Genomic DNA, 10,346 nt, shown 5'->3' on the forward strand with positions numbered 1-10,346 from the left:
TCGAGGGCTACCGATTGTGTGGTACACCGGGGGTGGTTGTCTACAGGGAGCCCGACAGCAGGCACGCCCAAGGCCCAGAAGGCCCACCACGCGTCTGGCGACGAGAAGGAGCCGCGAGGAATAGACAGGCGCCAAAAGATCATCTTGAACCCGAAGCCAAGCTGGCGGGGCCCTAGACCGCATCTCCCTCTTTGTAAAACCCTTAGCCCCCATCGTGTATATAAGGTGGAGGCAGAGACTCTCATTCCCACCTACTCTCGTAGAATAGACTCTCGGTAGCACTATCGCACGAGGTATACCCACCGTGAATAACAGTAGCAAGCAGGACGTAGGGTATTACTCCTCACCGGAGGCCCAACACCACTCAAAATGTTCTTCAGTAACGAATAGAAGTGTAATTTTGCATATGAAGTGCATGTAAAATTATTCATTAATGAGCCGTCTAATGTACACACCCAATCTTGGTTTCCATAAAATCCAGGCATGGATGGATGGACGGAGTATGGGCCCACAGCTTCTCTCTCTATACCCAGAAAGTCTTGTTTTGGGAGAGAGAAAGGCAGATGGAGTTGTGTGGGAGAGCAGAGAGTCCAAGGAAATGCACCAGCAGAAACGCCCCTCTTTTCATCTCCTTCCCCCGCAAGCCTCCCAATAAAATCTCCACATATCTCCGACTTCCCCCGGCCGATCCTTCGCGGCAGGTTGTTTCACCCTAATCTCTCCACGATTCCTGGGATTCTCCATCGCAATCCCCTTCTCTAAGGTTGCTCCCGTCCCGATAGTGCTTTCTCTCTCTTCACTGCTAATTTTGCTTGCCCGTGTTGGGGAATCGTCCATCGGTTTAGATAGATCGGCTTACTCTCGTTGTTTCGATCGATTTCTTCGGTTCGTTATCCCCAAGGTTGGATTACTCGAGGCGGGTTTCCTTTGGTTCGTCTTCTTGGTGGGGATTGCGCCCTGTTTCCGTGGTGATCGGGGGTTTTTCTGGGGTTTTGCCATCTTAATCGGCCTTGGATTTTGAGATGATTGAGCGATGGGTGGACTCTTGATCCCCGACTCCCCTGCAGTTGATGACATTATTTAGGATATTTGCATAATCCGCTCACGGATTTGGACCATCAGATGATGGAATTATGGGCTGGTTTGATTTCTTTCCCTGCTTAGTTCTGATTTAGGTATCCATGTGCATTGTTTGATGCCGTCTTTGTGGTGCTGTGAGGATCATATCTCCGCACTATTCCTTCTGTTCGATTGCCAGATTTATGTCTAATTTAACAAATTCTTCTGTGCCCGTCCAAATCTTCTTGTGGTTTCTTGAACGCCTGCTGTCTTTGTGTAAAGCCTTTTTTTTATGTTCACATGTGGTTTTGCCTTTTCTTTATGTATGTCCTGCAGAGATTTTATGACCTCCGACTGTAACATGAAACTCCTGGTGTTGCAGGACCATTGCCGCTACCTGCATTGTGTGATTTGAGCCGTGTGTCATAGATCATCCTGTTCCTGGCATGGGGGAATCGCAGAGTATTCAGGATTGTTCCAAGTTTGGAGCTTTTGTTGACAGGATTCCTGGTGCTGAATTGGGCAATGTTGGTGACATGATGATCCACTACATGAGTGGTAGTACTTCACAGGCAGGGGGGGCTAAGATGAGAAGGCCATTGCCTTCTCCACCGTTCACAATGTATGATTCTGCGATGATTGGAAGCAATAAGAGTGTTGTGGAGTTTCCTAGTGATGGTCTACCCGACGAGCAGTTAGCATCTGCTTTTGGGGACATGAGCTTAAAGAATTATACAGCTGATTCTCTCACAAGTACCAGAGATTTTGTGCCAGTAAATGGGTACTATCCATCTGGCCCTGCAAATTATCACTCAGAGATTACGCCTCCAGATGTTACATTGAACCCGTCGCTTGTGCCTGCAATTGTTCAAGATGATTTGACGTTCTGTGCTGAACACGTTAATCAGAAACGAGACGAACTAACTGTTGGACAACAAGAACAAGCTTACAGATTTCCACCGCTCTTCGAGAATTTCCCAAGGGGCTCAGTGATGCACGACCTGGGTAGTTTTTCCAGTGCTCCTTACCACCAATCAGCTCTGTCAACTTCACCCATCGAGCAGCAGTTTTATCTGGATGTACAGTCTCAGCTGTATGCACCTTACGGCCAGCCATTTGATTCAAACATCATGTGGCAGCATGGTACAGAAACACCAAGATGCGCGATGCTGCAACCACATTATGTTTACCCACAGTTGCAACAGGTTGCTGGGTCAGATGTTTGTCGAAGTAGGAGACATCAACAGGCTGCAGCTTGCACTTCTGCAAACGGCACATCACATATTGAAACACCTAATATTCATCGACAGGGAATGGGAATTGAGGATCCTTACTCTAATGGTGCTGCCTTTCAGAAGAGAAATACCCAGCCGAACAGTTTTCATTGCACACTGTCTGCTGACAGTCCATGTGGCAGTAGTAACTTCCGTCAGCAAGTTGACAAGTTTTACTCTTTGTCTAATGGTTTCTCACGCCATCAGATTTCAGATAATATCAGCACTGTAAGTTATCCAGAAAAGCTGCGGATGAGGGCTGATGGGGTAAATTCAGTAAGTACCAAGAGTACTCCTGTAGATGGTTGCATTGGTAGGGATGGAAGAACTAGTAGTGCCCATAACCATCTTGATATTCATAGTAATTATTCCTTGCACCCCGACACACCAAACTCCCAGCTTCTGCCCTTGGTCATGAAACCACGTGAGCTGAATTATAATTCAGTTGACGAAGTTGCTGGGCGAATCTATATGTTGGCTAAGGATCAGAATGGCTGCCGCTTTCTGCAAAAAGTATTTGCTCAAGGCAGTCAAGAGGATGTCGAAAGAGTCTTTGCTGAAATAATTGATCATATTGGTCAACTTATGGTCGATCCATTTGGCAACTATTTAGTGCAGAAGCTGCTTGAAGGGTGCAGTGATGATCAACGGATGCGCATAATATGTGAAGTTACCAAAACGCCTGGAGATCTTATTGCAGTTTCTTGCAACATGCATGGGTATGAGCAAAAATCTGATCATTTGCTTTATTCTTATATAGTTATTGCTTCTATTTCATATCTTTTTGGAAAAAAATGTTCAGGACTCGTGCAGTGCAAAAGATAATTGAAACTGTAAATAATCCGGATCAAGTTTCTAAGGTTGTGTTTGCACTGAGTCCTGGAGCAATGCATTTGATGCTAGATCCTAATGGCAGTCATGTTGCAAACCGATGCCTGCAGAAACTGTTACCGGAGTCCAAAGCGGTATGTTCCTGCTAATCATCCGATTTAATTATGGAAATTTCTGTACCTTTTACACATTATATGCATTCAAGTTGTTTGTGTTAAACCCGCAAAAAAAAAAGATTGCTAGTGTTAAAGAATGTGTGTAGAATATTGCTTACTGGCACACAAGTTTCTAATTTTTACTCATCAGTCCTTTCTTAGGCTCTTTGCAATAATCTATTTTGCTTGACATAGTTAAATATCCACGCACTTTGCATCAGGAATTGATTTTTTTATCTATATAACTTATTATCATCTATGTTCTACTCTAACTTGTGAATGCTTTATAATTGCTGTAGTTCCTTCTTGATGCTGCTACATTGCACTATCTTGGACTAGCAACACATCAACAAGGCTGTTGTAGCATTCAAAAATGCATCGAACATTCAGATGATGAACAGAAGTTCAACTTGTTAAGCAATATTATATCCAGTGCTCTAACCCTTGCCGATGATCGATTTGGGTATGGCTCTTATCCTTAACTAGTACTCCCTCTGTCCTGAAATATAGTGAGTGTTAGGTTTTGTAAAATTTGGCCAATCTTATAAAAAATGTTATCAACATCTAGGATACCAAATCAGTAGCATTAGATTCACCATAAATTTTAGATTCATGTGGTGTATATTTGGTATTGTAGATATAGATAATTTTCTCGATAAGCTTGGTCAAGGCTTGTAAAGCTTGAGTTCTGCGATGGAGGGACTAGTCTGAAGAGATAGATAACGTGACCATGCCTTGCAGGAACTACGTTATTCAGTCAATTCTCAACCACGGCATTGAATGGGCGGCATCGAAAATAGTTGATGAGCTGGAGGGTCACTTTGGGTATCTGTCAATTCAGAAATGTGGTAGCCATGTGGTGGAAAACTGTCTGAAGCGAGCGCCCCAGCACATGCGTGACAAAATCATCCAAGAACTTATCAACGATCCCCAGTTGCAGCATATTATGGTGGATCAGTACGGCAATTTTGTTATTCAAACAGCACTTGAACATTGCAAGGTAAAAAACGTTGATGCACCCCCAGCTAAAAAGCGTAAATTCTTATCAAGTATGTTTAATCATGCAGGGTCCGCTACATACCACCTTTGTCGAGGCTATTAGGCCACACGCTGCTGCAATGCAAAGCCACATGTATGGGAAAAGGGTTCTATCAAAAACATACCTCAAGAACAAGCAACACCGAGTTGGAGTTTTGTAGCCATCCGCGCTTGTACCAGAAAGAGCTCTGAATGTAGTAGCATGGATTTTGAGTCGCTCGACTAGTCTATGAGTCACAAAAATATGGTCGACTCAGCTTAGTGTCGACTCGCGACTCTAAGTCGCGACTAGTCACAACGCAGGCTCGACTTCTTCCGAGTCGCTGCCCCAGAGCGACTCGCATGAGTCGCGACTCGAAAACCATGTGTAGTAGTATAATATTTCCAGATAAGAGGAAGCCTTTTTAGTGTATTTTTGCGCATGTATAGAATCTATATATATCTTATAATAACTGGTCAGCTGTATGCTTTGGTTTCTTGATCCGAAGGCCATGTAGTTCGCTAAATATGCCTAAAAAAATTCATTTGGTTGACTGTTATCATCTGCACAATCACTGGTAGCTGAATTGAACAGTGTTACCAGGTTCAATTGAACTAGTTTATGTCACAATAACAGAAAAGCGGCGTTTAACAATCAATGCATGACTTAGGAAGAGATACAAAGACTTTGTTCCTCAGAGAATTCAACTTCCACAGAAAGAGCGCTCACAGCTGACTTAGCATAATGTTTCCAGCTGAACGGATACTGTAGAACATCGTGTTTCAACAAACAGCCAACTTAAAACTACATCCTAGAATCTGCCTCGTCCTCTGAAACCACGCCCTCCACCCCTGGGAGGTCCACGACCCCTTGGTGCACCTCTTCCACGGAATCCACCACGGCCACCAAATCCACCGCGACCAGCACCTCTTCCACCGCGACAACCACCTCTTGGAGTAGAGCCCCTGCATACAACAAGCAAAGCAAAAGACTATCAAACAACTAACAAGTTATCAAGCTGTAACTAGACGAATGCTGAACACTTTATTTGGTTTCTCATATGCATTTTCCACATGTACACTAATGGTACTCCCTTCGTTTCATACTAATGCTAGGAATGCTGCTGATATTTTTTTATAGACTTGGTCAAACTTAACAAAGTTTTGACTTAGGAAAATCCTATAACCTCTTTCACAGAGACTGTCTGCAAGAGTTTTGACACTGCTGGTTTCAAGTTTGAAGAACGTAGTCATCAAACTTATCAATACACTACAAACTGAATAAGAGTTAGCCATGAAAAGACATGTTGCTAAGTTCCATATTCAAGACTGAAGAGTAAATAATGCAAAAAATATGACAAGTAAACAGATCATTACTTTGGCTGCGGCAGGAAGCGTGAAAGGGGCAGCAGCTTCATGGGATCAATGAAGAACTTGTCACCTTCATTGTAAGATGTTGCAATGACTCCCTCGAACATCTTGACCGAGAAATACTACAGACAATACAAAGGTTACAAGACATGCAGCATGATACTACAGACAACACAAACTAATAAGATATGCAGCATGAGCAGACCTAAAATTTAGAGCAATATAACAACAGAGGTAAAAAACAATCAGGCAAGGCATTCAGTCATCTTAAAAGTTGCACCTAATTATTAAACACGCTACAGCATTGCCACACAGCCAAAACAAACATTTTCAACTGTACTAAATGGAGAATCAAACTCAGTTCTCACATGCCTTGAGATTCAAGACTCTAAATTTGAAGTGGTAAACTGCTATCTCCAACCGAGCAAAAAATCCTACCTAACAACAGATGGACCAGTTGGTCAAAACTTTGCGGGCACTATATTGATGATGAGGGGAAGGAAGCTCTTACTGATTCGTTGATGGGGCCGAAGATCTCGTCGACTTTGCCGATCTGGGTCTTGTTCTGGAGGTATATAGGCGCGTTGAAGTAGGGCACTTTCTCGTTCGTCAGCTTCGTTACCGCGTCCCCCTCGCAGGCGTGCAGGAACGTCGACACCTCTGCATAATAAACAAACAAAAAACAAGAGACGTCAAACTCACCGGGGCCTCGAAAAGAAGAGGGCTCGGACAGTTAGGACTTGAAAGAAACCACGCACCGACGACCTCGGCTGGAGGGCCCTCGTCGCGGAACCCGCCGCCGCCTCCACCGAAGCGGCCCCTGCCGCCGCCGCCTCCACCGAAGCGGCCACCTCGGTCGCCGCCGCGTCCGCGGAAACCTCCGCCGCCTCTAGGGGGCCGCATGGCGATGGGTATTTGGCGGCGCGGGGGGGGGGGGGGGGGGGGGGGGTCGGCGACGAGGGGTGAGGGGTTTGTTAGGGTTTTAGTGGAGGAGCCTGCGGACTTATGTTGAGGTTGTTTGGGAGACTGGCGGGTGGGCCCTGGCGTGGTTTCCGTTTCTCAGCCGTCGGATCGTTTTCCAGATGGGGAGGGCGGTATGCACGACGGGTGACCTATGCATGCGCACGGTCGATTGGCGACTTTTTGCAAAGAGCCTCCTCGAATTCCTTATTTTACTGGAACATTTACAATTTTTTCTCCTATAAGTAGAACACACTGTTGGTATTTATATACCTCTAAAATTTCCATGTGCTCAAATTTGCACCTCTTCTATCTAGTTCGTCAAATTTGCTCTCCATCTATCTTCTTTCTCTCCCCCCCCCCCCTCCCCCTCCCCGACAGAAAACGCCAAAAGCGCTCAATCATGTCGTTGTCGCCTCGTCAGGATTAACTTTCGCACGCACGACCAACAACAACCCGAGCCTCGAAATCATGTTCGCGAGCTCCACCTCTCTCTGCTTAATCTTCCCATGGAATAGTTGGACCAACACGCGCGTAGCGACGGATCCTTTCTAGTCTTCCCCGGCTCCGTTGTCGTGTCGCCGCTGCCCGATCTCCTCCAGTCTTGGACACCGGCGGATTCCCTCGGGTTCTAAAGCTCCGAAATGACCCCTCGAATCTCCTGGCGCATCCTCGGGTATCCTCGCGTCCCCTAGAACCTCTACCCTGAGTGCCTGCTCCGGCGGCCGCTGTCGACGACCATGGCCTTGCTCCTGGACCTCTCCGAGCTTCCCGATTATGACACCCCCAGTTCAATCGTACGCTAATCATACACGCAAACGTGTACGATCAAGATCAGAGACTCACGGGAAGATATTACAACACAACTCTAAACACAAATTAAAATAATACAAGTTTTATATTACAAGCCAGCGGCTTCGAGGGCTCGAATACAAACGAGTCAGCGGAAGCAACAATATCTGACTACAGACATAAAGTTAAGCAAGATATGTCTTAAGAAGGCTAGCACAAACATCAATGATCGAAAAGGCAAGGTCTCCTGCCTGGGAGCCTCCAAACTACTCCTGGACGTCAGCGGCCTCCACGTAGTAGCAGGCTCTGCCGGGGTAGTAGTAGTCATCGGTAGTGGCATCTGGCTCCTGGGATCCATCATATGATAGCAACAACCGGAAAGAAGAAAGTAGGGGGGGGGAAGGTAGCAAAGCAACCGTGAGTACTCATCCAAAGTACTCGCAAGCAAGGATCTACACTACACATGCACTCGTATCAAAGGGAAATGGCTGTATATGTGGACTATACTACAGAATGCCAGAATAAAGGGGAAAGCCTAACCTATCGAAGACTAGCATCTTCAAGCATCTTGCAGCATTTAGAAGAGTACATAATAGCATATTATTAAGCAAGCATGTTGTAGTATTAACGCCCAGAGATCCTTTATCGACTCCCTGCGAGAAAGCAATCCCGGAGCCATCATATCCAATCCACATCTCAGCATCCAGTTCTAGTTGTAAAGATCGGGATACAACTCCAAGTCATCCTGTTACCGTTGTTAAGGCATGTCTCTCTCTATGTAGTTTTGGTGATTGATGACAACGCTTTTGTGGACTAATCGTGTGCATTGAGTATTTCAGATATTCATCCTTTGGCACGAGACGATTCCTTCCTCTCGGAGTTTTAAGTGAAGACGGTGTAGCTATTTCGTTTCAGTTTTGGTGGACTTGTTTCGTAGGAGTCACCGTACAATCAAGAGGGGGTCCGCATTGGTTAGGCTAGGATGGAATCAACACGTACACATCCTCTTTGCACCCACAGAGCCTTCCCTCATCGATGGAGTTTCATCCTTGCTTCCTATTTTTTTGTCCCAGCGGTAGTACCGCCCAAGAGCCATAGGCGACAGTACCGCTACGCAGCTGTAGTACTGCCTGGGGGCTCTCAGCCATAGTACCGATGCGGTTCTGGTCTCCTACCGCCTCGACTTGAGGGTGTTGCCTCTCGTGTCGGGTTTTGCGGCACTGGCAGCGGCAGTAGAGGCGGTAGTACTGCTCGCAAGCGGTAGTACCTCCCCTACCACTGCGGCTAGTACCGCCCTGGGTCCAGTTCCTGCTCCGCCTCTAGCCTTCCCAGTCTGCGTAGCAGTACCGCTGCCCACAGCGGTAGTACCACCCGTTGCGGGGCTGATTGGGGGGTAGCGGTTGGATTGGTTCCCCCCTTATAAAAGGAGGTCTTCTTCTCCAAAGTTGACATACCTCTTCCCCCAAGCTCCATTGATGCTCTAAGCTCCATTTTCGCCCGATCTCTCTGCCTAGCCAATCAAACTTGTTGATTCTCTAGGGATTGGTTAAGAAGACCTCGATCTATACTTCCACCAAGAGAAATTTGATTCCCCCCACTAATCCCTTGCGGAACTTGTTACTCTTGGGTGTTTGAGCACCCTAGACGGTTGAGGTCACCGCAGAGCCATAGTCCATTGTGGTGAAGCTTCGTGGTGTCGTTGGGAGCCTCCAATTCAGTCGTGGAGATTGCCCCAACTTGTTTGTAAAGGTTCGGTCGCCGACTCCAAGTGCACCAATAGTGGAATCACGGCATCTCGCATTGCGTGAGGGCGTGAGGAGAATGCGGTGGCCCTAGTGGCTTCTTGGGGAGCATTGTGCCCCCACACCCCTCCAATGGAGACATACTTCCCCTCAAAAGGAAGGAACTTCGGTAACACATCCTCGTCTCCATCGGTTCCGCTTTTGGTTATCTCTCACCTTTACTTGTGCAAGCTATATTGTGTTATTTCCCTTGCTTGCTTGTGTGCTTATTGTTGTCGCATCATATAGGTTGCTCACCTAGTAGCATATCTAGACAACCTACTTTGATGCAAAGTTTAATTTGGTAAAGAAAAGCTAAAAATTGTTAGTTGCCTATTCACCCCCCTCTAGTCAACTACATCGATCCTTTCAATTGGTATCAGAGCCTCGTCTCTTTATTAAGAGCTTTACCATCCTAAGAGTATGGTTGACACCATAGACAGTGAGGAGGAGCACCCCGGTGTGAATCCTTCTTTGTCTACAGCCGATTGGGGATCCCCGGTCTCATGTGAGGAATTCAATGTGGCTTTGGACACATTGAAAACCTCCATGACGACCGAGGTCAAAGGCATGTTCAAAGAGTTCCTTGATGGTCTTAAATTATCCACCGCACCTTTGGAAGTGGTCGCTCCCACTAACAAGGTGGCGGATGCCAACTCCGATAAGGGGGAAGCTTCTAGTGATAAAGTTCCTTTGTCTAGTGGTAAAAGTGGAAACGGCATCTATGTCCATGTTGAACCACCTCTTACTTATGGAGGACCGGTTCCCTCCACTCATTTAAATCATGTGGGTTCTCCTCCTAAGATTGTGAAAAATGAGGATTTTGACTCTTGGGTCTATCGCTTTAAATGTCATTTAAACCATGTTAATACTAATATTTGGAGAATTATTGAGCAAGGTTTCTATCCGCATGACCCAAGCAACTTTACCCCGAGAGAAGCCATGGATCATAAATTCAATGAGAATGCCCTCTTCATCATTCAAGACGCAATTCCATCCGAAGACATTGCACATCTCCGACCGTTCACCGTGGCCAAGGAAGCATGGCACCATGTTGTTTCTCTTTACAAGGGAAGCGCAAGCATTCAACGCTCCAACTATGAAGT

At 46.2% G+C, this 10,346-nt stretch overlaps 2 protein-coding genes across 2 annotated transcripts; one reads left to right on the top strand and one right to left on the bottom strand.

The window, feature by feature from the left end:
- Positions 1 to 545: 545 nt before the first annotated feature.
- LOC123091806 (pumilio homolog 12) lies at positions 546 to 4,836 on the top strand. Its single transcript, XM_044513413.1, has 6 exons — positions 546 to 763; positions 1,442 to 3,052; positions 3,136 to 3,298; positions 3,619 to 3,782; positions 4,061 to 4,319; positions 4,387 to 4,836. The coding sequence occupies exons 2-6, from the start codon at positions 1,506 to 1,508 to the stop codon at positions 4,516 to 4,518; spliced, it is 2,265 nt and encodes a 754-aa protein (XP_044369348.1). The 5' UTR covers positions 546 to 763; positions 1,442 to 1,505; the 3' UTR covers positions 4,519 to 4,836.
- A 65-nt stretch (positions 4,837 to 4,901) lies between these two features.
- Positions 4,902 to 6,732, bottom strand: LOC123091807 (putative H/ACA ribonucleoprotein complex subunit 1-like protein 1). The gene is made up of 4 exons (XM_044513415.1): positions 6,466 to 6,732; positions 6,219 to 6,367; positions 5,714 to 5,829; positions 4,902 to 5,302 (listed from the first exon to the last, which is right to left on the bottom strand). The coding sequence occupies exons 1-4, from the start codon at positions 6,608 to 6,610 to the stop codon at positions 5,149 to 5,151; spliced, it is 564 nt and encodes a 187-aa protein (XP_044369350.1). The 5' UTR covers positions 6,611 to 6,732; the 3' UTR covers positions 4,902 to 5,148.
- Between the last annotated feature and the right edge of the window lie 3,614 nt (positions 6,733 to 10,346).

The sequence above is a fragment of the Triticum aestivum genome, chromosome 4B (genome assembly GCF_018294505.1).
Source record: "Triticum aestivum cultivar Chinese Spring chromosome 4B, IWGSC CS RefSeq v2.1, whole genome shotgun sequence".
Classification (NCBI taxonomy): domain Eukaryota; kingdom Viridiplantae; phylum Streptophyta; class Magnoliopsida; order Poales; family Poaceae; genus Triticum; species Triticum aestivum.